Source organism: Rosa chinensis, chromosome 5, assembly GCF_002994745.2.
Source record: "Rosa chinensis cultivar Old Blush chromosome 5, RchiOBHm-V2, whole genome shotgun sequence".
Lineage (NCBI taxonomy): Eukaryota > Viridiplantae > Streptophyta > Magnoliopsida > Rosales > Rosaceae > Rosa > Rosa chinensis.
In genome coordinates, this window is record NC_037092.1 from 25,950,750 (window position 1) to 25,977,736 (window position 26,987).

A 26,987-nucleotide genomic window follows, 5' to 3' on the forward strand; every position below is an offset into this window, starting at 1 on the left:
AGTGATAAAGTGGTACGTTGTAGTTTATCTCAATTAACTCATTGAAGAGTTCATCAATAAGACAGCGCGCAGAAGTTAGTCTTCCAATTTCTCTCATCTTTTGTTTTGTTATATTCTTGTTTCCTTTCTTTAACTGTGAGTGAGAGTGTAGTGTAATTTTTTTGTAAACTTATCACCCATTCTAGTTGGTGTTAGTTTGAAAGCTTAAATACCAACAAGGATAAGCTTTCTCTTTTATTTCAAACTCTATCTCTACGATCCAAGCTTTTCTATCACTAACAGCTTACGTCAATATCATATATATTGATAATCGATCTTGACCTATTTTAAATACTGCATACGTCCCTCAAACTCATGCAATAAATCTTTACCACATTTACTTGGTCATCAATTTTACCAACTACCACCTAAAACTTCGCATATCACAGATCTTGACCCGCATTACTAATTAATACTACTACTATTACCAACCCAACAACTGCAGACAGCACCACCGTCGTTATGGATCCCTCGAGCTTCCACATAGCCATGTTCCCATGGTTCGCCATGGGTCACATGACCCCTTATGTCCACCTCGCCAACGAGCTCGCCTCTCGCGGCCACCGCATCACTATCTTGGTTCCCAAGAAAGCTCGAGACCAACTCGAACACCTCAACCTCCACACCAACCTTATCATCTTCTGCCCTGTCCTGGTCCCCCACTTCGAGGGCCTCCCTGAGGGCACCGAAACAGCCTCTGAGATCCCCTTGTCAGCCAACGGACTCCTCGCCGCAGCAGTGGACAAAACCCGGAAGCAGCTCGAGGAGTACCTAGAGGCTCATAAGCCCGACATGGTCTTCTACGACACTGCGTATTGGATACCAGAGATTGCTAGAAAGCTGGGGATTAAGACCGTTTGCTACAATGTCGTTTGCGCGGCAGCTCTTGCCTTAACACTTGTCCCGGCTAGGAAACTGCCCATTACGCCGGAAGACCTCGAGAATCCGCCGGCCGGGTACCCTTCCAAGACGGTCGTGCTTCGCGGGGCAGAGGCCCGGTCTTTGATGTTCATTACGATGCCGTTTGGAGATGGGATCACATTTTATGACAGGACGGTAAGGGCGTTGAGAGAATGTGATGCCATATCTATTAGGACATGCAGAGAGTTGGAGGGTGATTTGTGTGATTACATGGAAGCTCAGTTTAACAAAACTGTGCTTTTAACTGGCCCGGTGTTAGGCCTCGGAGATGAGAAAGACAAGTTAGAGGAGAAGTGGGCTAAGTGGCTAGGGGGGTTCGAGCCCAGATCCGTGGTGTATTGCGCATTTGGAAGCCAGTACATTCTTGAGAAAGACCAATTTCAAGAGCTGGTGTTAGGGTTTGAGCTAACAGGGTTGCCATTTTTGATAGTACTGAAGCCACCTATGGGATGTGATAGTGTGGAAAAGGCACTGCCTCAAGGGTTTGAGGAAAGGGTTAGAGGGAGAGGGGTGGTGTTTGGGGGTTGGGTTCAGCAACCATTTATCTTGAGGCATGCGTCGGTCGGGTGCTTTGTGAATCACTGTGGGTTTGGTTCAATGTGGGAGTCCTTGCTGACCAACAATCAGATTGTGCTGGTGCCGCACTTGGGCGATCAAATGTTGAACACCAAGCTACTAGTGAATGAGCTCAAGGTTGCCGTGGAGGTGGAGAGGGAAGCAAATCGGTGGTTTTCGAAGGAAAGCTTGAGCAAGGCTATTAGAAGTGTGATGGATGCAGAGAGCGAGGTGGGTGTTATGGTGAAGAAAAACCACGCCAAGTGGACTAGGACACTATCAAGTCCAGGGTATATGAGTGGTTATGTTGATAGATTTGTCCAGAGTCTGGAAGATATTAGTAAATAGTCTCGAGCAACTGTGGTTTTACCATTCTCACTCTGTTATCCTTGTGTATTTTCTTGCTTTTAGGCTTTGCCTTATAAATTGTAGTTGATTAATGATTACAAATGCACAGGTTCTTCCTAAACCCAAAGGAACCCAATTTTTCGTTCCAAATCCCACTCTAATATTTCATTATAGCAATCAAGCGAGCACTAAAAGTCGGTAAAAAAATAAATGAGAACATCAAGAACAAAAAACAGTAAAAGATAAAACTAAATATAAAATGGAACACAAGGAACCCATAATCCAGGACTTGAGAGCTTCACTGAAAGAAAATGAAATTCTAAGGGTATTGTGTTGCAATTTGAAAATATATTTGTGAATACATCTAATGCTAGTAACATTGATTATGAGAAAATGAATGAAAGAATAGTGTCAAGATGCTATACATGGTGGCTACGTCCTCTCAGGGACAGTCACAACTTCAAAAGGTACTTCGGTAAAACGTTGTCTGAATAAATATGAATTTCATTTTTTAAATGACACTAGAGAAAAATGTTCACGTCGAAATTCCCGCAACAGCACAAAATTTTGCCATGGTTAGGCAATCCAAGCTGTGAAATCATCAGATCAATGAAAAGGTGACTTGGTCATTACTATCAACTCTATAAGTGAACAGAGGCAGAGCGTCTCGAATTTACAGTGGAAAGAAACATCTTTATCTGGATGCATATGAACCAGCAAACCATCTCGAAAAACAAATTTTGAATCAAACCTGAGATGAGTATTTGCGGAAGCATTTGCCTTTTGAGTAAAGCTCTCCCTGCTGGGGTGGCATCTACATTCAGCAGGTGAAAGAATCTTATTTTCTGAGATATTGCAATCACATGTTCCTGATTCCGGCCACTCATATGTTTCAGTATTTCTGTGTCTCCTTTTATCACCAAATGAATTGTTGAAACCTCCGGAAACATGAATTCTTCTAACCGCTGAAAGAAGATCCACAGATAGTGATGCCACAATATCATGAACATCCTCCACTGTCCATTGGCTCCCATTTGATCGCCACTCCTCGATAAGAATTTTCTGTGTCAAACTGTGAAGGGTATCTAGGCATTCAGAGCAACAATGATATACGCAGACAAACTCAGACTTCGTAGAGGGACTGATTTTGGGAGGGAAGTTGACATCAACATTATGCACATCAGCATTGGTTTTACTTGAGAAGTTTGCATCAGGCTTATCTATGCACTCAGGCAGATTGGTTTTACTGGTGGTGCTTGGAAAGTTGACGTCTGCAGTAACCTCATGAGCATCAGCCTTACCATCATTATGTCTACTACCAGCCTCTGTCAAGGACAAACCATTAAGGTTGTTGTAACTGGTCAAAGAACTTGAGAGCTTAATGCTGCCAAATATATCAGAAGTCGGACTATCCTCAGGAATAGCAACAGATTCGGTGCGTTCAAATCCATTTGGACATTTCAAAGATTCAGAATCTCCTGCAACAACTGTATGGTGTTTGTCATTTTCTGACTCGTGGGGTTTAGGGTTTGTCCCATTCTGGTCATTCAAAACTTCATCTGAATCTTTAGGACAATTATCCAGGGTAGAATCAGATGGGACAATCTTCTGTCCAGAACAATCTAAACTTGCAAGTCTAACCTCAGAACAACCCAAATCAGCAACTTGTTCATTCAAGTCAATACTGACAACTTTTTCAGCATCAAACCCTTCAGGGACAATTTCCAGCACTTCGTGCTCACTGGAGCATTTGCTTGTAACCTTTGGCTTGGAATCCTCGCTTTGAACTTGATCATCCATATGGTTATCATCCGGAAGTCTCGGAGCGGTAAGCTTAGCATCTGCCAATGGAGCATCCTGCTCTAAACTGAAATGGGAGCAATTGCTATTTAGGTAACAACCCGGTAAAAAAGAAAAAAGAAAAAATCCACAAAGACACTAATATGAATATCAAATTACCTCTGCAAGGTGTATGCCCAGCTATTGACCACATCTTCCAGATAGGCCACTTGCGACAAAAGGCGAACATATTGATATCTATCTTTCCCGGCTTGAACTTTTGCATTGATCTGCGCAACTAGAATCTCAAGAACCTTCCGTACCTCAGAAGAGACTTCTCTGAGAGATGTGTAGAGACCTCTATATGCCGATAAACCAACAGCAATCAGGCCTCTAACTAGGCCCAAGTTTTCTTTGCTTTTAATATTCTTTGCCACAGTTACCATTTCTAGCGAGTTGTTAGGACGCACTATACAGGAATTGAATGGCCAACCCTTCCAAGGTCCACTTATGTCTGCAGAAGGACCTTCTTTAAGTTTTGAAGTGAACCAACAAAGTTCAGCAAAATGAGGATATCGCAGTATCTGATAGCCAAATGAAGATATTGCTAGCAGAAGGCTTGATTTCCCATTTCCAGTTATATTGTTAGGTGGTGCAAAAGCTTTAAGAAGAGAATCAACAGGAGGTAGAGTTAAATTGTTGTTTGCATCAGCTGATCCATGATCTGCACTGTGATCAACCATCTTGGACTGACCATTTATACCATGAAAGCCTCTCTCCTTGCATGAAGTTGTATGAATGTGAGAAGTTTGATGAACTAACAGAACAATCTGTTGAACGAGATCCCTTGATAACTCTGCTGAAGATAGATTGATCACCAGATCATGGTTGAAATTTCCATCAACCTGCACAGAAAACCTGGGAACTGTATGCTTCACAGGAACTGACCGATGGCCATTTAAAATGTCACTCTTAAAGAACTGCCTTATTCTAACCGGAAGCACTGGACATGGAACTTCTGATGTAGCCTGTTGGAAAATTAGAAAAATGTACATGTTACATTACTAGTATTGCATTAGTTCGCCAGAGAAATGAAAGTTGAAAAAAATAGCCAAGGAAGCAACTTTATGCAATCTAAATGAAAATTGCACACTTTTGTCTTGTTCAGTAATTTCTAATAATTTAGGGATTGGGTGTTTGTTATTGACATGTACAAAATGTCAATCTGCACACCCGGATTTCATTTGTTTATTATTTCAATTTGACTTCACCATACACATTTCTGTGAATTGTCAATCTACACACAACTTTATGCTTATAATGAATGAGGATGAATTTTTTTAAAACATAAGAGCGTATTTTAGACAATTAATATAAACTCAAATTGCAATAATATTAAAGTGAAAATGGTGTGTTGAGTCCCTGTTATTATTAGATATTTGGAAAGACAGAGCATGCAGCATCTTTCACCTCTCCCTATTACCAAAAAGAACCCAAACATGACCATTTCATCATTTAAATCCTGGAAAATAATTATTCTGCTTCAAGCTTTTTTATATAAAAATGAGTCCTTTTGGAAGTCTGAAAAAAAAAATTACAAGTAGTTTTCAAGGAATTTGCTCAATTTAGTATTAGGTATTATGTTTTGCTTTTAGTGAAAAAAAAATAAGAAGCCTATGATGCATTCAGATCAATCAGAAAACATGATCCCTCCTTGGTAACAGAACTGACCATAAAACATGTTCTTATATTGTTTAATACTCGGATATACCAGGCAACTAGCGCCTTTTTTTTTTTTTTCCATCCGATTGATTTGTCAGATAAATACTCAGATAATGCTTAACTGAACACGTAAATTTATAGCCACAACAATTCATGTATGTTGCTTAGGCTACAGGCCTAACGAACTAAAAGGAAGAAAAAGACAAAGGAAAAGAAAAGAAAAAAAAAGCACAGGAAACTAGGCAATTCCTAGAACTGGAGAAACCTATAACATCTTGAACGACTAGCTCTTGAAGGACTGAAGGGAATTGATTAGGCATTTGGAGCCCAGTAATTGCTGGAGAATTAAATGAATAAAATCCACAGTAGTGACCTTCCATGTAGGTATGGTGATAGACATATACCACTCAACTGTCATTAAACATTTTATTTTTAGCAAAAGACTGAACTATATACTGACCTCCGAGATAAATTGATTGTGAGGTTTAAAATAAAAATATAGGGGGCATGCTTCCAAATTAAATAGCATTAAGAGTGGCAAATGTAGAGTTTCACATATGGAAGAAAGCAAATTCATAGAGGTTATGAGCATTAGAATTAGCCCTTGTCGACAAAGAAGTGGCCAGAATTCAAACCTTGTCATCAGCTACATGCTACACCACAGCTAAAGAAGCTCTAAAATTGTGTGATAAAAGGAAACAAAGAAAACAAACCAGCAAAAGAAATGAAAGAAACAATAACAGCCTACCAGAATCATTAAGGATGCAGAGACACTTAGAGACTCCACCTGCTCCACAAACAAGTTCCAAGCATGTGAAGCACTCTGAGCAACATCATCTTGGCACAACATTTCTTCTGATTTGCATTGCTGTGATAAGGAAACACTTTCCTCCAGACCACGCGCAAAATATGACTTTTCATTTTCAGGATGTTGATGCTTTTCATTTTCAGGACATTGATGGTTTGATAAATCTGCATCACTGTCTTCTGTTACCTGATTAGGTGTCTCCACCGCCCACAAATCAATTCTTGGCATGAAAACTATACACGACCCCATGCTGGCACATTTCTCTGCAACAGAAAAAGAAAACTGCTCACAATATTGAAATTGAGTCGCTTGAGAGAGCATCTCATACCAAAGGTGAAGGTGAATATTCATGTAACTGAGAGAGAGATCATCTCATACAAAAGGTGAAGGTGAGTATTCATGCAACTGTCAAGAGCTCAACCCAACAGACTCCAAACATGGCTAAAGAGTGTACATTAAGAATAGAGTAATGCTAGTTTCAGTAAACTAAAATGCAAACTTCAACTAAAAGCATATTTCTTTCTTGGTTCAGGAAGCACATCTGATGAATTTCATTGTAATATTGTATGACCAGGTGACTTACAAGGCTTCCTTGTGAAACGTAGTAATCAATTGAAAGTTGCCAATGAAACTAATACAGTCACTCTTCCACCTTGATAAGAGAATTCACAGTCACAACATTCTTTTTTCTTTTTCTTTTTTTGGGCAAAAAATTGAGGGGCAAAAAACGTTGGGCAACAATAAACTCGAGCATTTGACAGCAGTAGGAAGTAGGGAGGCATTCATGTAGTTAAAAATCTCTATGCAAACAACAAACAAGATAAATAGAGAGTCACATACTTAATATTTGTGTTATCCCTTGCGCCATATCTCCGTGTCCTTCTAGCAAAACTGTAGCCAAATCAACCTTCTGGATTTCTACATTCCCAACAAAACAGTGAAGAAGGCAGGAAGCAAGATGCCTTTGGCCAGATCTGGGATTTCCAGCAATCAATATCCGAAATCCTGGTTTGTACGTTGAGGCAACTAATGTGTTTTGCAACAAACTTGGGCGAGTACCACCATGATGTTTAACAGAAGGCTCAAAATTCAAAATTCCGTCGTCAACATCATCATTGCAAACATCAGAATCAGCAAGAGCAGTATCTCCATGTAAGATTCCAGCATGCAAAAGCTTTCTCTCTATGTCCTTTGCAACATCTGCTTCCTGAAGTAAAACATCAATATGGGACCACCAGCGATCACTGAGCATATTTTTCCTATTCAAGGCAGAAACAACCACACTTTCAATCATTGTTGCAGCTCTTCTCAGAGGAGTTGGCAACCAGAGCCGTTCATCAAGATAAAGGGATACGAGCATGGTAGATAATGGTTGTAGAAGACATGGGATAAGGTGGGTTGGAAGAGGAGAGCATATTACTTCATTAGCAGCTATTCCTACTTCCCTACGAGAGCAGGGAGGTGGAGAACATGTCAAAGCCTCCAACCAATCCCTGTCCTCCACTACAAAGGCAGGTAGAGGGAGGCGTTTGGACTCGGAATCTTTCTTTCCAGCAGCAGACAAAACTTCTTGCAAAGGGAAATTCCTTTTCAAAGAAATTATGGCTGCTTGAGTGCAAAGTGCCTGCAGATCTGCACCAGCAAATCCAGCAGTTCCTCTTGCAATCGACTTAAGCACGGATCCACTGACTGGTTTGGGCCATTTTTGAGTATGAACAGAAAGAATGGAAGCTCTGTCCTCTTCTGACGGTAGTGGAAAATAGATTTCCCTATCAAATCTTCCAGGCCGCCTTAGTGCTGGATCAACAGCATCAGGACGATTTGTAGCACCTATCACTACAACAGAACCTCGAGATTTCAAACCATCCATTAAAGCGAGCAGTGTTGACACAACTGAACTATGTGTCTGATCTTGTTGCCTAGTTCTGGAGGGTGCCAACCCATCAATCTCATCAAAGAATATTATAGAAGGTTGACATCTCTCAGCAACCTGAAACAAGAGTCTTAGCTGGCGCTCAGCATCACCAACATATTTTCCTAAACAATCAGCACCTTTACGAGCAAAATATGCTATTCGTCTATCACCACGTGCACATGCACCTATTAATGCCCGCACAACAAGAGTTTTACCTGTTCCAGGATACCCATGCAATAGAACACCTCTAGGAGGTGTTAGGCTGAGACTATCAAAGAACTCTGGATATAGAAGAGGTAATATGACAACTTCCTTCATGCATCTAATGACATTTTGAAGACCTGCAACAGATTCCCAACCCTGAAACAGTTTGCCACTCTCAGAGTCGGAGCCTCCAATGTACACAGGTGCAATTCTCACCAAATCTCGATGTAGCCTCTTGCTTTCACGTTTCAAAAACTCTTCATCATCGCCACAATTCTCCAACCACTTTTCTTCTGCCTCAATATCCTTTCGCAAAGCATCATTTGATAGCTTTCTGATTTCGAACTTCATTTTCTTAACCTTCAATTTCTTTTTGCGGGCCAAGTACTGATAACCAAGAGGCTGGAAGAGTTTCCTATGACCAGTACAGGCAATAAGAAACTTGCGATGATCAAATACGCAATTCATAGCTCGTGCACAAGGCTGCAAGACACAGAATGTAAGAAGCCATATAAGATATGCAGATCAAAAACATATACTAAGTTTGGTGAGGGCGTGTTATCTGTCTACTTACAAAAATAATAAATAAAAAGACCAAAGAAAAAAAAAAAGTAAAGCACATAAATACATAATATATCGATAGTTTTCCTTTATGACAAAGAGCAAATACAAACCAAGTGGTAAGTTCTTGAACACCGATCAACACGGCATCCAATAGTTGCTCCTGGCCTTCCACAGCGGGTGCATTTTAACGCTCTCCCTCTGCACAGAGCGGCCCTTATATTTTTTAAGCATCCTACACCCGCAAAGTAAACCTGCAAACAAATCAGATGAATTTATTGAAACATGACCTAAACTAGTAAATACAGATTCTTAACTTACAAGAGCAGATCTACCAATACAATCAAAATTAAATTAAAAAATAACAATTAATTCCATATATATAGAAATATATGTTGATGGATCAGGCAAAAAAGATTGTTGCTTACTTCCTAACTACGTGTTCCAGCACAGGGAAGACAGAGAAGGTAATATGTAGATCCCTATTAATCTGATAAAAAGACATCATCAGTGCACATTCATGCAAAGGAATCTATTGTCCAGATCACCAACAGCATAGAACAAACTAACCAGCCATAATTTCCATAAGTATAAGTTAATAGCAGGCTACTATATAAAAAGCATAAAACAAAGAAAATAGCCTATTATAATGGAATGAGAACTTTAAATGTAATATCGGGAAGATAATAAGGATTATCAAAATAATCTGTGAACTCGAGAAGCATGGCTCAGAAGATAAACTATCCCTAGGTGGTATTTGCAACTTCAATGTTACAATTGACTAAGGCATATGCAGTTTGTAAAGAGTGCTAGAAGTTTTTATATAAGAAAACTGACTATATATCTTTCTAATGCTGTACATGGAGTCCAATGACACGATATGAGCCCTTTAGACAAACCCTACCACACACATAAAGCAATTAAGTTCAAAGTCATACTTTTCATGACTACATATCTTTCTAATGCTGTTCATCTAAACTCGTCCTTCTGATATACTTTTCATGAAAACATGGTCCAGGACACTATGATGGATCAACTTTTTGAACACAACACTGACAACAAGCAGGCCATTGCTACGGACCTATGATATAGTAAAAACTATAAAGTATAAACTATTTATTATGAGCATAGATGCGATGGTGGTATTACAGATAAAGAGAAAAAAAAAACAATGAATACAACTTGTAAAGATGTGAGAAAAGCTCCAAGAAGGAGTCGATATGTAAAAGTGGCAATGATCTGTAGTGGGAAGTTCATCCTTTTTTCAACTAGTGTGGAAGGGTGTGAAGAAGCACAAACACGTTCACCACCGACAAATAGAGTTTTATTCTGTTCCTAACTCATCACCAACGTGAAAAAAAAACGTACTGATAAAAGCAAAACAACATGTTCATAACACTTGGATATGTAAAATCATAAATACAGATCCCATGATGTAAAGCAAAAAATGTTTCAACAGTAAGTCAAGAAATCACACCTCTGGACTCCATACAGCACAGTGTTGATGAACCCATGTTCCAGCAATGCCATAACGATCATTTATTGGACCCAAGAGACGTCCAAGCCAGCCAGGTTCATCACCAAAACCATCCCATATGTTATAGTCAAATTTCTCAGAGGCTGAAGAGCCACTATACGCTTCATTCTCAACGTCAACCGTATCCTGAGCTAATATTTTTGGAGGCATACCATCAGTCCCTCCCCCACACAAACCACATCGTCTGCCCTCTTTAATCTGTGACTTTCCATCTTTGGACATGTCCACCTTCACAGTATTCACTTCTATTGGAAGTTTGCCATCATGCTCAGTCAAATGTGAATCCTTCCCATCATGACAACCTTCAACTTCCGCTTCATCTCTGGGGACTCCAACAGCTTCTATGGCCTCACTTTGATCTTCTCCTTCAGCAACACACGGTACTTGCTCTTGTTCCATCTGTTTATCATCTTTTTCTTCTTCAATCACATCATCTTTTTCTTCTTCAATCACATCAACTGATTGCTCCAACTGTTCATCAACTTGTTCCATGGTTTCCCCACCACCTGCAGTTTCAGCAGCTTCCACTTTCTCATTGCCAGTGCACTCCTCCTCTAACTGTAAATCCTCCACCGCCTCAATTATCTTTGTGGAATCACCTTCCACAGTTTCCCTCTCAATTCCACCATCATCTTCGCAATCCAACTGCATTAAATTATCCATGTCCTCCCTCATCACCTCCTCTTCTTCCCCCACAACTTCCTCCTTAACTTCAAGCAACTCATTCTCTTCATGTTCCGAACCATGCGTTGCTCTAACCCTCCCTGGTCTCTTCGACTTCACAACCTTCGGCCTCCCACCTTCCAACCCTTCCTCATTCTCATCATCCAGCTCACTCCCCACTACCTTCCCTCCACTACTACCTCCACTCACATCTTCAAATAGCTTCCTCTTCCCCTTCACAAACCCCGAATGCCCCCTCCTCGATCTCAACCTCGACTTCCACCCTCCCTCCACCTCCACCTCCTCCTCCTCCTCCTCCTCCTCCTCCTTCACATTCTTCCCCCCACTCAATCTCCCATTCTTACCAAGCCTCCTCCTCTTCTTCGGCGGCCCCGGGGACAAATCAAGCACAACGGGGGCCCGGCGTGCCCTGGAGCTCCTCCGAAGCTCCGATTCACCGCTCCCGGGACCCGGCCCCGCCCCATCATTAGCCTGAAGATGATTCCTCTTATACACGGTTTCACTAATAGCATCAAGCCTCTTGTGCTTCTTCCGATTCCTCTGCCCCCACTGTTTACCACCACTCGGCGATGATCGCATCACAACAACAATTTCTACACACCAAAATTTCAATATCCACAAACCAAAAAAACTAAAAAATCTAATCTTTTGGAGAAATGAGAATCAATGGATCGCTCTCTTTCTCCAATTGGGTCTCCGATTCAGCTCGGATTCAGACAATACAAACTGTATTGAAGCAGAAGTGACTCACCAGGTCATGGCTGTAAAGATCGGTTCTTGATTGGTAAAAAAAAAAAAAAACAGAGAGAAATTTCAGCAACAGAAACCCTAAAATAACATTCCGGTGGAGCTCCGACGAGCTTTAGAGACCGAATATTCGATTTAGGGTTTTGGGGTTTGGACTCTCTTCTCCTCAAAGGTTCAATCTTTTTGCGTCTTGCCTCTGGAATTCTGTTTGAGAGGGGTCTCTTCAGTTATAGAAACGACTAGGGCTCCCATTCAAGAGAGAAGCTTCCCCTACTGATTTTTATTATTTTCCCCGCTCTCCCCCACCCGCACTAGTAGCGCGTGCATTACACCGACCCGATTTTTGGGGTTTATCCGCCCAGAAAATATAGATATATTGTGAGATTTAGTGCACGCGCGTGGGGAGGGAGTTGGGGAGTGGGTGCCTGAGAATGGGGGTTTGGTTATTTGCTCGGGTTTTTGGTGCTTTGGTGTTGCCGCCAAATTATGTTGGTTTCTAATTTGTATAGTGAGAGAGAGGGCACAAAGGGATATGGGGAGATTTGGAATATGTAGTGTGAGGGGTTTGAAGAGCACAACGGCTCTTTTTTAGTGCCAAAATCTGTTGGAGATTGATGCCCTTCTTTTTTCCCATGAGTGGGGCAAGGAAATAGATGTATAGATATATTCACCATTTGTGATTTTTCACTTGGGAAACGATTCTAGTGCCTTTAGTGGAGTAAATTTCTCCTCCTCCATAATTTTTCACCTAGACAACAATTTGGGATGTTCTTTCTGACATCATGCCTCATTCATCATCATTTAACGAGTTTCATATCCCCCCACCTAAAAAATTGAAGAGAAAGGTGGATCATTTAGGATTATGGTTGAAGTAAAGTACAATTAGCCGAATTGGTAGTTATTACTTTTGTAAGTGGGGGTGATCCCAAATTAGAGACTTAAACATCTTACATGTGGATTCACTTATTAGCATGATGATCTATGTTGGTATTATTATTCGATTAAATACGACATCAGTTTCTTTAGTGCTGAAAATTAAATCAACTAAATTAAAATTTGGTAACAATTATTAGAGCAGTTCCAATGACGAGGCTATACTGCAGATGAGAAAGAAAAGAATAAAAGTAGAAAGGGAATATAGAAAAGAAAAGGCACTGCTCTTCATTATAATCATTCCAACATTCAAAAGAAAAACATACTATTCACAATGAACTTCAGTGATACGCTAAGCCAAGTCCCCGCTTGATTGGGAGGTTGAGATGCCCATGGAGAACACATATATTTGGTAATATTTTGACAAGATCGAAATGAAACCTAAACACAGTTTTAAACCCTATATATGGGCAAATTCCTTGGTCCAGTAACTAGAGATGATTACCCAGAAAAAAATTTAAAAAAATAAAATAAAGAGAAGACTTTTATCACCAACAGATTTGCTTCACTGAAGCTCTAACAGCCTTGGTGCCAACAGTTACCTGAAAAATGCAAGGATGTGGCATCCTCAGAAATCCTTCAGATCTTCAAGAGATTGTAGAATAAGAACTAGCCAGGGAGAGAACCTTGAACTGAAGAATTGTATATTTCTCTTCTTTATCTTACAAGTTACAACTAACAGTTCTAGAAGAAATCCATACAGAATCAACTACCTTATTCTGTTCTTGAATAGAAATTCAACCTTCTCAGGAGAATTATGATCCCTCCTAGCTGTAATCTGCAGTATTGCACCATCAGCAAGCATGTGTTGCAACACCCTTGCTATGTTCTTTGAGTCATCAAATCCAAGATGGTGACTTCCCAACAATGGCATGTGAAGTTCCTTCATCATTGTCATCATTCCTGTGGCCTGTCATCCATAACAAAGCAAACATCTTTATGTTTTGTTTGTATTTACAATTTAGAAGAATTTTTTTGGATTTGAAAACTTCGTATTGGCCAAAAAAGTATTTAGTGTAAACTGTTTAATGAGACTTCAAAGTTTCATTTATAATATCCATATGTAAAAATGAATGTCAAGTACTCAACAGAAAAGGACAAAAGGAAACGAAAAAACCATTGTTTATATCCGCTCTCCTTTTTCTTATTTCCAATGCAAACAAATAAAACTAAGTAATCAAACATAAATCCCTCATCTTGTTCCAGTTATCCAAATGCAACCTAAAAGAGTTCAACACAGAGACTAAAAGAAACATCCTAAAAAGCTTGAAAAGGAGGTGAGTTCTGGTCTAGCCTAAAGAACCTAACTTGGATGCTCGGCATCAGATTGTGGATCTAATTTCACAAAACTGGAAACATGTTTGATGCATCATTCATGTACATAAATTCATGGTTGACAATGAGATTGTTAATGGAAATACTTGATTTAGAAAACTACCGGTCAAGGCTTTGTCCTACACATGGCTGTGATCATGATATTCACCACAAACAATAATCAGAAGGGAATAGTTAACTAACTCAATACGCCATATGTGGGCAAAGTGGCACTAATCCACAGACTAACAAAGTGAATATGGGCCACACTAGGCTGATTCTATGAACCTGTCTTTAGATTCATATTTAGCGTCACCAAACCAAAAGTGACCAACCAAAATAGAGTCACTTGCACCAGTCGAAAGTAGATAAACTGCCATTTTTAAGTTAAACTAGTCATTCTTATGTTCCACAAATACAAGCAAAAGGCAGACGGCAATTTCTTAAATCACTAAAGAAAATATAAATTGAGTGAACATTACCCTTCTCTTGTAAAAATTTAGATAGACATCTTTGAGATTGATCCATTCCATAAAATATGACGGAAGCTTCACCTTTGCCACTTTGCATTGTTCAGGAACTTTTGTTTTCAAATCCCAGTTTCCACTGATACAACAAAGATATATCAGTAAAATCCAGACGTTGTTTATGCTTCATCTCAGTCGAGCATATGAGAAGACATTTTATTAGCAGGTTTGTGGCAAGAAATCATGGAGTAACTAAGCAACTTTTATATAAAACTTCAAGGTAAAGACACAACATGGTCTCATTATGAGGTTTAGTGGAAAACAATACTTCTATCCTGCATACTCAATGTCAGAGCATTACTAGCAACATCTATAACTTGAAATGAAAGCAGAACAAGAAATCATAAGACTAATGAAGTATTAGGGCAGATAATTTATTCATACAGGAATAGAAAGAATTACCAAGTTACGAATGCTGCTTGATTAAGACACCCGCCCACCTCTTCTCTCCACAGTTGATGCAGAGTTAACCATTCTTCAAATTGTTGAAGAACATCCTTAAATGGTATAGCTGTGTCATGCCAAACACTGCAAGTCCATATAAGTGTCACATTGATGTTTGAGTAGCAGCATATAAGAAACAACAATTGTATTTTACCAACATTACTACAATCTGAAGATGATGTCGTAGTAATAAGGGTATTATATGAAACAGTTCTCAATCTAACAACGAAAATCTTGTTTGTTGACCGTCTATCACAAAACAACTCTCGTCAATCACCACCACTCATTGATTATTGGCTCCGTTTTAGCCTGCATTTATAAGTCAAATCACTCTATATGATATTTAACCCCCTTTTTTAGTACATTAAGACTCGAACCTAAGACCTAAGCCTTCACCTACCACTCCAAATACTGCTTGAGCTAAAGCTATGGGGCTTTGAATTATCCCCTTGAGTACAACCTTCTAGGCTTTTCTACCCAAACACTCATCTCAAGAAATCTCTTACAAGTCAGATGTTCTTCCCATACATTGTGAAAGACTACTTGAGGTTGAAAATTTTTTTCTTTTGGTTTATATGGTTTTATGTATCCTGTGTATTGGGGGGGGTTTAACTATGAATTTTCTTTTCTTGATCCTCCAACACTAATGTGATAGATGTCAGGAAGAGGTGTGGTCAAATGAATGAGATCTGAAGCCTGACATACCGGTCGACTCCAAATTTGCCATACTTTCCTTCAATATATTCATTTATCCTTTTCTCGCTCATCTCCGTTGGCCTTACAAACCTGCAAAAGAATAATAAAACTTTCAGAACAAATTAGCCAGTTCCGGAAATCTTGCCTTTCAGATGAAAAAAATAATAATAATTACTTTTGTGCATATACATTATATAGAGGTATGAACTGACAAACAAAGAACTCCCACGTAAACTAGCACACAGTAATAGATACCCCCTCCCTTTAATTGTCTGAATAATGTTTTTTTACATTTTTCCTCTTGGAACATGTCAGATATATTGTTAAACAAGCATGAAGAGCATACTAGAGTAGACATTTCTAATAAAGTTACAGAATGTGAAGCAAGTAATTGGTCGTTTACAACTTTACATCATATGGTCTTCTGTAAAAAGAATACCAGTGATTGCCGCCTGTTTAGATCCAACACAGTCATCAGTAAAGTTGTTGACTCTGATTAAGAGCTGGCATATAGTAACTTATTGCTTTGAGGACTCTAAATTAAGCTTAACCATAAAAAGAAACCATGAAAGTGCAAAGGTTCATGTTCTTTTTCCCTTGAAATATTTAGAAATAACAGTAACTATCTATTATCTACAATATGAATAATAGTACTGCACTGGCCTTGCTATACAAAGTATATGTAGAGATCTGACCAAAATAGTATTAGTAGAGGAAAGGCAGATTAGTAACTGAGTTGCAGTAAAATGTCTTGAGGAAGTGTATCAAACCTGTGAAAAAAATCAACAACATTCATGGTTTTTGCATCAATGATTAGAACTGGAAACTCAAGAATTTCAATTTTTCCCTCCAGATCAAGCACAAGAAAATAATCCAAGTGCTGAGAGCAAATGAGGTTTGACATGGAATTTTTCACTTGAAGATCTCTGGAGCAATCATGATTGAACTTCTCCATGTGGGCAGGATCCTCCATCTTCAAAACAAAGTAACTCTAATAAGACTACAAGTTAATGTACATACAGAAGCCATGACGAAACTGGCAAGCGAAAAAGACCTATTGCTACATTAAATTCTATTTTTTGGCATTTCTGCTTCTTACATGCATCCCTTTCCCCTTTAGTTCCTTTTAAGAATACCTACAGACCTATCTAGGAAACTGCAAGTTGTGCCCTTTCTAAAATGCCAATATGCAATTACGACTTCTGTTTAGATTACGATTCAAATGAGTTTCTAAAAAGTAGTTGAGCTGTAACTAAATGCTCCTTATTCTGACTTTCAAATTCAAGTCATGCCCTACTCAGCAGCTAGTCTGCAACGTGACGCCAATCGAAAATAGCCAACCAAATAAGATTTGCTAAAAACAGTCCAATTTCAGCATCCCGAAAACTCCCGATCCCAATTCACAATAACAAAACGCAACAAACATCATCAAAAATCGAGACACACTTTCATTCAGGCATTTAACCAAACAGGTGGCGTGCAACAAAATGCACTACTAACACACAACCCAGACCACTATCCAAACATCAAAACAGTACGACAACTATCACATTTCTCACTAAACTAAAAGTGGGTTCAGATTCAAGACTTAAAAATTCAGGGTGTTTCTGGAGCCAGACCATGGTGCACTTCCCTTGTGTGTAGTACAAGCACATGGGCTTCCACCTCTCGCCGCTCCTTTTCGGAGCTGGGAATGCCGGAGTGGACGGCTCACCGACTTGTTGGGAAGCAGGGAGAGAGGCGAAGGCGGTGAAGGGACGCATTGAAGGGAGTGGGCGAGAGGTTTTGATGAAGGGTTTAGTAAGAGTGGTCGAGAAGAGTAGTGGAAGCAGAGGCCGAGTTACTATGGCTCTTGGGAATGACATAATTCCCACTTTGCTTTCTTTGTGAGGTTTTAGGGGGTTTGAGTCGGTTAGAGATTAACGGCCTCTTGGCGGGTAATCACGCAAATGGTTTCACTCTTCTGTTTGTGATCCGATCTATCTATATACACACTTGTGTTGTAGTACGTGTACCCTCTCAGTCTCTTTAGTACCCAAAATGTGTCCTCTAAAGGGTACAAATACTACAAAAATAAAAATTGATTTTGCTCGCTGCACCAACAAAATATTGATAGGGTTCTCAAAATATTGGTAGAGCTAAATATTCCATATTTCTTTTTTCTTAATGAAATCTTTAAAAACGAGAATAACTCTTTTGTGTGTGCATATGTGAATAATAAACACACGTTACGACAAAATTTCATGAAATACTGTGGAGCATGTTTCAGGTTTTTGTGAAGTTTTATTCCGTAAAGTTTAGTGAGACCATGATTTGCACTCTCTCCCATTGTATTTAAAAATGATAAGTACCCTGTCAAAAATAAGTTTAAAAGACATTAGAATACAAGTTTACCACAAAGAAGTCCTAAAAGTTGGATAGGAAGCTAATTGTTCCATTATAGAATCGAACATTTTCTTTGCCAAAAGTACATCCCAATAGCAAAGTCCAAAAATTGAAAGATGTACCATGCCAAACAAAAGATAGGAATACAAGGAACTTCCTTGAAGTGATTTTAAGCATATACCGAATTGCTGTCAACTCCTAAACCAGGGCACTTTACAAAAATCAGTTTAGGAAAGGCACTTAAACATAGACAACTAGTCTACCCGTTACAAATCCTTGAATCATTAATCATCTTCATCCAGCTCAGTGAAATCCTCTATCACGTTAGTATCAGCGGTCTGGTGCTTCCTCATATCACGCAATTCTTGAATTTCAACTAGTAGCAATGGATCACGAACCAATTTGTCCACCTGCAACATCTTAGGACAACCTGACGGGAGGAGGAAAAACATCCGATGATGAAGCTAATTCATCCAGACCAAAGTGTAAAAAGTCTATTGCATCCAGGGAAACAAATGAAGGAGTACCTGCAATTGGGCATGGTCCACGTCCCCCCTTTAACTGCAAGTAATGCATAATCTCCTTTGTTTGATATATATGCTTGCAGTCAACACTGCATTAGGCGCAGAAATACACCAACAAAAGAAAAATTAGAAGAAAAAGATCTGCATGTCATTGCAATATAAAAGACTTTGAATCAAGTAGAAGGTAAATTATTCAGCAAAAAAGTAGAAGGTAAATTATTCAGCAAATACTTCATGTCATTGTAATATAACCATAATGTTTTTGTTTTGTCTGAGAAGAGAAAAAAACTTCAAGTTCTCTGAAAGGTGAAAACAGACAAAGAAGCGTTTGAAGGGACTTGTACAGCACCTGCAGACTGGATCTTCCAAATCCGTGATAGCCTTTCCACTTACTGGGCAAGTGGTATTCCGAAGATTGCCATCAGTACTAGTCATTACGATGTCCTCCTGGTCGTCACCTGGCATAGGCTGTCCTGCATGATGAACATTCTGCAGGAAAATATCAAGAATACCAACCTTTAGACAGAAACAGCATTGTGGTAATTGGTAGAATACTTGGGATCCCTACCAAATCTTTGTTGGAGAGAAATGCTAATCACCAGACCAAACGCTAGTAGAGAGTACTACTATTCTACTAATAAGAAAACTTCCAATATTACATATAATAGAAAATCCAAAAATGAGATTCCCTTCTTTAAAAATAAATAAATATATATTATAATATAATACACACACACACAGATGCACGCAGAGACAAGAATGTGGAGTAATATTGTAAAAGGCTTCATGTCCTGAATCACATTGCAAACTTTCCTTCAATTTTGTGAGCAAAGAAGAAAAAGAAATAGTTTTCCGATAATTCTACTTCTACTTTTTATAGCATATTTTTGTACAACATTTCTAGAAAAACTGGAATCAGTGTAATTTCCAAGGTATTGCCATATGAAATGAAGGTTTACAAACAATTAAAAAGGATAGAGAAATATTTCCTTAATCTAAAGATAACAGAAGCACAAAAGTAAAGACTGTAAAGTTATGGGGTAGAGAAGGATGAAGAAATGAAGCATGCAGAAGGATTTAAGAAGAAATCACTGAAACCAGAAAATAAGTAGTAACCTTATGAACAGCTAACAATTATGGATGACTGTAATTTTTGGTATATAACAAGACCAGGTAAAATTTGAAGATATTAATGATGCACTTCTATTAGTATCTTCCCAGCAAAGCACGGAGGCACAATACGATCCACAAACAGACCCTATTTTAATAATGAGATATCTTCAGTATGAATTGACGCAGGACTATCATTCACAGTCCGGAGAAAGCCTGTATTTGATCATATTGAATCTAGAAAACAATACAACTCCTTTTTTATCAAGGAAAGAAATAACACCTAAAATCCTCAATGCATAGCCAAACTGAGACTGTTTTATATTCTTATGTGCTTCTCTCAAAAATTTATTTGTTTTAGCGGGTAACAAATAACTAAGATTCTTACAGTAAGAAATTCTACAGTTTGCACCATTACCTCACTTCCAAACTATGCAATTCTCACTATAACCGTAATCCCATTACATATGCATCACATGTGCAATCCATCTACTAATATATTAGGCTTTCCCTCAATTCAAGAAATAAAATAATTATACAAACTGTTTCTAGGTGGAAAAAGTTCTTTAACAGAGTTTGACTTTTAGACTAGTTTGCATCATTTCAGATGAAATTGCGAGGCATATACAAAGTCAGCAAAAGTTATTACTTTGAAACATGCATTAACATAACAACAGTTATTAATCATCATCGTTGCTTTAACAATGTCCAACGCCAGTGTAAAATATTGACAAATAACATATTAGTTTGCACATTCAAAGGAAAAAAAAAAAAAAAAAAGGTCAATACCCAGACAGCTTCCCGGAATTGACGTATCATAGAATGGTTTACTGTAGTTGAAGATGATTTAGCCTTTTGCTTTGCAACCTCATTTTTGAGCAACTTCTCAAAATCAGTAAGCTGACTCGGCTGATATTGAATACCAGATAAACATATCAGTTTGATGGAGTACAGATTAGCACATGAATAAGCAGAGTCACTCAAGTGACTGAACCAAAACTTTGCATGATGAATAAAAATGCAAGAACCTAACCTCTGGAGGAGGTTCGTAGTTATCTCCAACATATTGAATTGCTGATGAGAGATGCATACAGTGTTCACAAGTAGCCAGCAATTCAACAGCAGCATTTTCAATCTCCTTCACCTGTTCAAAATTCAGAATTTCATATGGTGAGGAAAGACTCCTATCTTGTCCCTCTGACATGTCAATTACAGTTTCTACCTAAACCTCGGTACCAAAGTCCCCATCACAACAAATACAGCATCTTAAAACACCTTTTATTAAGCTAAAACCACAAATCAAAACACATAGGGTAACTCGGAATCAATTACGATTACAATAGATAGAGTAACTTCGAGATTTCAGAAATTAGCATACTTTTAGCAACACCTACAAAGTCGAAACTAGTAACTATCCCCCAACCTCTGCAGAAACAACTTAAAACCGGAAGACTTGTACTCAAAGAACATTAAATTTGACACAAAAGCAAGCTTCACTAAGCAATTGGGCAAGACTACAAAAAAGGGTACCTCAAATGCAGGACCAAAATTCCATTTGGGGGTTAATCAAACATGTTCTTAGAAGCCAAACAGAGTTGAACAGCAGAGAAAAAGAAAGAAAAAAAACCTTGTCAAACTGATTAGCTCTCTCCAAATCAACAGCAACTTCCTTCAACACATTGAAAGATTTTCGAATATCCTGAAACAAAAGATTAATTTAGAATCCCCATAAAAATCCCATTTTTAGTTTAATCTTTGCAAAAGATAGATAGCAGCTTACGCCGAGCAGGGACTGGTTGTCGGAGTAAAGATTGGTTGCAGCGGTTCGGATCCGACCGGCGATGCCATGAGTCCGAGAGGAGGTCGAGGCCATGGAGGGATTTGGGGTTTTAGGGTTTTAGAGAGCCGGGTTTGGGGCTTTGGGCGAACCGGTTGGGCAATTGGCGGGTGAGTGAAGCTACTTTTTGGAGGGAGTTTGAGACTCGAAGCACGAAGGAAGACCGAGAGTGGGGGAAAATGCAAAATAAAAATTCTAGACATAAGCATTGGCTTATATATATATATATATATATATATATATATATACATTAATGTGCACAGTAATCTATACTAACAAAAACAGCTCACCCCGTAGGCAATTTATAATAACCTGACTCTAAACACCGAGCATCCTATTGTGCTACGTTGAAACCAAATACTTCTACAAAGGCTCCTAGAGGAGCTTCAACTAGCATAGACAAGACAAACTTGATCGAGCTAAAAATGACCGAGGTTTGACCTAACTAATGACTCAAAATTAGAAAGATCTAGACTGAGCCGAAACCCACTAAAACAATCCCCCCCCCCCCCCCCCCCCCCAATAAACTAAGGGGTTTATTGAAAATAAAAAACTAGCAAAAAAAGTAATTTAGAATAGCAGCCCAAGAGCCTAACGGAGGCTCAGCCCAGACACAACCAAAAGCTGGTCCAACCCTTACTTCATTGTGCAGCACCATCGGACCCAAGTAACACAAAATTGAGTGCCATCAAAGCCGGACATACCTCGATACCATCTCCAATTAGCTTGCTGCAACAATCCTCCCAGAACTGCGCCCTGATCCATCCGCGGTACCAACGCATAACCGCGGCCTTCTGGTGAACCACTTTACTCCAACACACAGTCATTGTCATCTGGTGAACCATCCCACGTCGCCTAGTAGTCCTATGAAACCCACAACCACACCACCTTAACACTACACTGAGACCAGATCTAAAACTGACACCACCATTAATTCGCCTCCAAGCAAAAATCCACCCCCAGGCTTGAAAGCAAGCTCTAAAACCACCACCCGTCCAACAACAGCTCCACAGCATCGAGCGACCAAGGTTGACACCGACGCTGGGCCATGCCATCACGGTATGAGTGACGCTAGAAGAAGAGGAGGAGACCTGGACTATTATAGGAGAGAGAGCTAGGGTTTTACTTGAGGACGGGGTTTCCGCGTTAAAGTCAATGTTGAGGCTTGGCCACTTAACCAATTAGCTTGTATCCAAATTTACATGGAATATGTTGTTGGATCATAATTCATATACTATTTGTGCCCTAAAATATGGAAATTACTTGTTCTAAAGTCCAATTTAATGTTGACTAATCCAATTCCATTATTCCCCTAATCTTATACTTTTGCTTGATCTTTGTATTTATTTATTTATATATATATGGACAAATTTCAGTTTAGTACCCTGAGGTTTGGGGATAACATCATGTCAGTCCCTGCCCTTTTAATTTGATCAGCAACACCCCTGTGCTTTCAATTTCAATCAGCTGTACCCAATTTTTTCTGAGACATCCAATTTGGACGTTAAATGTTGACGTGGCAGCGACAAACTCAGCTAGTGGGCCTAGAGAAAGAATTTGACATTTCACTTAATTTCCACATTAAAAAAAAAATCTTATTCTTCTCTTCCTCTGATCCTCCTCTCTCAGATCCGATGGTTTCTCTCTCTCTTTTTCTCTCCTCCCTCTTTGTCCTCTCCTCCTCCTGTCTTCTCCGATCGAGCTCTCTTCTCACGTCACCCTCCATCGCCTTCTTCTTTCTCTCCCTCTTGTACTCCGCGTAGTCGTTCGGCATGGCTGGATCATACTCTTCCGGCATCATCATCTTCATCTTCGTCTTCTGGGAATGGATCAAAGAACGACCAAACTGATTGGAGGTGTTTGGCTTGGGATTATCGATCTCCATAGATGACATCAGCATGGGATTGTCGATCTCCATAGACGACATCGTCTGGTTTTGGTTCTCTGTTTGGCTTGGGATTGTCAATCTCCGATGTTTCTGCATTTTTCGGTGACTCCGGCCATTCTTTGACTTGCATGTGGTGGAGTGCATGACGAGGCCCAAGCCGCCAAAACCCTCCCTCTTCCTCCTCTGTCCAAAACACTAAACCCATGGCGATGATCAATCTTTTTCTCTCTTTTCTCTGCATTTTCACCACCACCGCCCTTTCACAACTAACCAGTGCTCCGCCGTACTCTCAAGAACCCATCGACGCCGCCGCCCCATCTCTCCTCCTCCTCCTCCTTCAATCTCCCCAACCCCACCACTGGCTTCAATCCCACCCAAGACTCCTCTCGTCCCTACCCTCTTCGTCATCGGAGACTCCTACGACACCAACAATTTCCTCGGGACATTGGCACGCGCCGACAGCCTCCCCTACGGCCGTGATTTCGACACACACAAGCCCACTGGGCGGTTCTGCAATGGCAGAATCCCAGTTTATTATATTGGTAATTTTGCTTCTTTAGAACACCCTTTTCTTGATTAGAATCAAATCTATGGTCTTTTTGTCATCTGGGTTCTTGAAACCCCAAATGTCCAGAATTTGAAACTCAAGGACTTTCGCCGAATAGGTTCTGTGTGTTGGTATACATAATAGTATGTCAGTTTCTTGAAGGAATTAAATGGTTCTAAATGTGTTTTCTTGCTAGAAATTTTTTGATAAAAATGGGTTTTAGCTTATGAGGGTTTTTTTTTTAATTTTTTTGTGGAATTTTGGATTAGCATTGCGGCTTGGGCTTCCTTTTGTACCCAGTTTTCTTGGGCAGACTAGAAGAGTGGAAGATATGCTTCATGGATTGAATTTTGTTTCTGCTGCTATTGGAATTATATTCACCAGTGGGTCAGAATTGGTATGCTTAATCCTTCTCTTTTCGAGATAGTTGCGGGGAGAGGAGGATCAGAGGAAGAGAAGAATAAGATTTTTTTTTTTTTAATGTGAAAATTAAGTGAAATGTCAAATTTACCCCTTTCTCTGGGCCCACTAGATGAGTTTGTCGCTGCCAGGTCAGCATTTAACGTCCAAATTGGATGTCTTAGAAAAAAAATGGGCACGGCTTATTGAAATTGAAAGCACAAGGGTGTTGCTGATCAAATTAAAAGGGCAGGGACTGACATGATGTTACCCCCAAACCTCAGGGTACTAAACTAAAATTTGTCCTATATATATATATATATATATATATATATATATATATATTTATTATGCGTTCCTTATCATGCTAGGAAATGAGTTGAAATTTTTCATATCCATTCTAGACATCCTAAGGATCGTTTCTTATGAAGAGTGCAAGAGCTAGTTTGGAGTGTAAGGCCTTCAAAAGATCGAACCAAGTTTCTGACTAAAAGATGAAAAACTGCAAAACCGGACCTGTACTGATTCTGGCAGCATTTCCGGCCAAACCACAATGAACTAAGTTATGAAATTTTACTAAGATGATCTATACTTATCAAGGAACATTTGGTATGAAGAAGTCGAAGGCCAATTCCGAAGTCTCAGTGGAGATTCAATTGGAGGAAGCTTCAGAAGCAGAAAACAAAGTCAAAACATGACAATTTGGCCTAGAACCTTCTTTGAACAGATTCCTTATGAATTTTCTATGTGTTTTCTTGTGCTTGTTAAGTTATCGTGTTTCTGTTTTGAATTTATTTATTCAAAATTCGGGGCGTGACACTTTGTCATTCTTTTTAAGCTACAAAATTTCAAAGGAAGATAGCAAGATAATTGCAAAAGGCAAGAACACTAAATACTGCAAGCACAAAATATAGAGAAATAAAGGTCTTAGCTGAGGGACCTATAAACAAAGAACCAGAGAAGAAACAAATTGGACAATGCCTTTGTGTTTACCTCCTTTGACTTGTTGCAATGTCTTTTATTACATTTGTTCGTTCCAGGCTTTATACTTCTCTTTGCAGCTCCTTTTGTCTTCGACACTTATGGGTCAAGAACTGTTGTTTATTGCGTATTATCCTCATCGCATCTACACTAGGATTCTGAACTTTTGATTGAATGGTTGACCACTGCACACTTTTTCAAGGTTTCTTTTAGTCCAAGATATGCAATATCAAAACTCTCTTCAGACATTGATCCTTCCTTACTCAGTTTCGTATCTTCTTGAAACAATTCGTCAAAACGATCTTTTCTGTACTTAACTTCTTTTCTAGTTTGCTTTATGGTACTGATGTATATGGTCTTCACATTTTTTGTCCACCGCTCTAATATATAATGAGATGGAATTTTGAAAACTTCCAAAGAGTGGAACACAGCAAGAGCATGTCTGCAAAGACACCCATTATATTCAAATAGGTGACAGCTACAATAAATCTCCTTCTTTCTTGCATCCCATTCCACCTTGAAATCATATTTCTTCTGAAAATCTTCAACTTCAAATGTTTTAGTCACATTGTCTTCCTTCAATTCTATAGGATAGCATCCTCCAGCTCGTAAAACCTCTACTTGAAACTTCTTAAAAACTTCATGTGTGTAAACTTTGGACATTTTTCTCTCAAAAGGTGAAGGAGACAAGAAAGCAGGTAGTGTGTGCCAAGTTCTGAAATTAGCTTGAGCTTCTTGTTCTTGTCTATCCTGTAGAGCCACATTGTATTGTCCAACAAACTCTTTCAAAGTAGTCTTCTTACCCACATATTTATCGAAGAAATAATTGATGCTTTCAGATCTGTCAATCATATCCCACAATCCTTTCTCAAACTCTTCACTAGTCCATGAATTGTAAATGTATTTATCAAATATCTCCATAAAATCTTCATTTTCTTTGATTACTTGACCAAGTTTTGAGGGATTTTCATTAATATATGCCATAAACAAAAGTGATGTCGAGACTTTGGAAATACCTCTGCAATGGCTGATTTCATGGTTTTGTCTTGATCATTTAATATAGCGCCCGGCGGTTTTCCTCCCATTGCTCTCAGCCATGTTTGCATTAACCAAACAAAATTTGAAGCAGTCTCGTCTCCAAGCAATGCACATCCAAGTAGTGTAGACTGAAAATGGTTGTTCACAAATGGTATCTTGTACTTGTTAGTGATATATGTAGTATCAAAAGAAACAACGTCTCCAAAAATCTTAAAATCTTCACGACCTTTTGCATCAACCCAAAAAATATTTCTCAAACATTGGTCCTCATCCAAGTCCATTGCATAAAAGAGATTGGGATTCTCTTCTTGCATGTGCATAAAAAGGTCAAGCATAGCATTAGCATCCCCTGCAGCTAGCTCCAAATGCCGCACTTTATCAAAATGATTTCTAAGAACCTTTTCTGTAAATCCAATATTTTGATATCCCCCATGTTGTTTAGCCACTGCAGCATATATTTTACTTGTTTGTACTCCAACTACATGAAAATCATTAGCAGCGCTCATGTCAACAGATGAAATGTTTCTGTGACATGGAAAATAAT

General features: G+C 39.1%; 4 protein-coding genes across 5 annotated transcripts; 1 reads left to right on the forward strand and 3 right to left on the reverse strand.

The window, feature by feature from the left end:
- Positions 1 to 470: 470 nt before the first annotated feature.
- On the forward strand, positions 471 to 1,999 carry LOC112201527 (UDP-glycosyltransferase 79B6). The gene has a single exon (XM_024342420.2). The coding sequence runs from the start codon at positions 502 to 504 to the stop codon at positions 1,861 to 1,863; it is 1,362 nt and encodes a 453-aa protein (XP_024198188.1). The 5' UTR covers positions 471 to 501; the 3' UTR covers positions 1,864 to 1,999.
- Positions 2,000 to 2,141: 142 nt separating this feature from the next.
- Positions 2,142 to 12,065, reverse strand: LOC112167855. Its single transcript, XM_040507294.1, has 6 exons — positions 10,330 to 12,065; positions 8,966 to 9,106; positions 7,013 to 8,774; positions 6,113 to 6,435; positions 3,823 to 4,670; positions 2,142 to 3,730 (listed from the first exon to the last, which is right to left on the reverse strand). Exons 1-6 carry the CDS (start codon positions 11,650 to 11,652, stop codon positions 2,470 to 2,472), a joined length of 5,658 nt encoding a protein of 1,885 aa, XP_040363228.1. The 5' UTR covers positions 11,653 to 12,065; the 3' UTR covers positions 2,142 to 2,469.
- An 893-nt stretch (positions 12,066 to 12,958) lies between these two features.
- Positions 12,959 to 17,760, reverse strand: LOC112202320 (uncharacterized exonuclease domain-containing protein At3g15140). The gene is made up of 7 exons (XM_024343273.2): positions 17,354 to 17,760; positions 16,505 to 16,707; positions 15,744 to 15,824; positions 14,997 to 15,122; positions 14,550 to 14,673; positions 13,467 to 13,663; positions 12,959 to 13,295 (listed from the first exon to the last, which is right to left on the reverse strand). The coding sequence occupies exons 1-7, from the start codon at positions 17,597 to 17,599 to the stop codon at positions 13,292 to 13,294; spliced, it is 981 nt and encodes a 326-aa protein (XP_024199041.1). The 5' UTR covers positions 17,600 to 17,760; the 3' UTR covers positions 12,959 to 13,291.
- A 368-nt stretch (positions 17,761 to 18,128) lies between these two features.
- On the reverse strand, positions 18,129 to 21,778 carry LOC112166398 (E3 SUMO-protein ligase MMS21). Of its 2 annotated transcripts, XM_024303239.2 has the most exons (7): positions 21,534 to 21,778; positions 21,381 to 21,452; positions 20,787 to 20,897; positions 20,543 to 20,662; positions 18,993 to 19,132; positions 18,647 to 18,732; positions 18,131 to 18,549 (listed from the first exon to the last, which is right to left on the reverse strand). In XM_024303239.2, exons 1-7 carry the CDS (start codon positions 21,624 to 21,626, stop codon positions 18,404 to 18,406), a joined length of 768 nt encoding a protein of 255 aa, XP_024159007.1. In that variant the 5' UTR covers positions 21,627 to 21,778; the 3' UTR covers positions 18,131 to 18,403. The 2 variants fall into 2 exon arrangements, with proteins under 2 accessions (XP_040361335.1, XP_024159007.1); XM_040505401.1 differs by lacking the exon at positions 20,543 to 20,662 and having other exon boundaries at positions 18,129 to 18,549.
- Between the last annotated feature and the right edge of the window lie 5,209 nt (positions 21,779 to 26,987).

Coding starts and splice junctions, on each gene's coding strand:
- LOC112201527 (XM_024342420.2), top strand. CDS start 502: ATGGATCCCTCGAGCTTCCACATAGCCATGTTCCCATGGTTCGCCATG.
- LOC112167855 (XM_040507294.1), bottom strand. CDS start 11,652: ATGCGATCATCGCCGAGTGGTGGTAAACAGTGGGGGCAGAGGAATCGG. Junction 6,436..7,012: donor AGGGATAACACAAATATTAA/GTATGTGACTCT, acceptor TTTCTGTTGCAG/AGAAATGTGCCAGCATGGGG. Junction 4,671..6,112: donor CTGCATCCTTAATGATTCTG/GTAGGCTGTTAT, acceptor ATTTTCCAACAG/GCTACATCAGAAGTTCCATG.
- LOC112202320 (XM_024343273.2), bottom strand. CDS start 17,599: ATGTCATTCCCAAGAGCCATAGTAACTCGGCCTCTGCTTCCACTACTC. Junction 16,708..17,353: donor CACAAGGGAAGTGCACCATG/GTCTGGCTCCAG, acceptor TTTGTTTTGAAG/ATGGAGGATCCTGCCCACAT. Junction 15,825..16,504: donor GTTGTTGATTTTTTTCACAG/GTTTGATACACT, acceptor ATTCTTTTGCAG/GTTTGTAAGGCCAACGGAGA.
- LOC112166398 (XM_024303239.2), bottom strand. CDS start 21,626: ATGGCCTCGACCTCCTCTCGGACTCATGGCATCGCCGGTCGGATCCGA. Junction 21,453..21,533: donor ACAACCAGTCCCTGCTCGGC/GTAAGCTGCTAT, acceptor CTTTTGTTTCAG/GATATTCGAAAATCTTTCAA. Junction 18,733..18,992: donor TTGGAAGATCCAGTCTGCAG/GTGCTGTACAAG, acceptor CGCCTAATGCAG/TGTTGACTGCAAGCATATAT.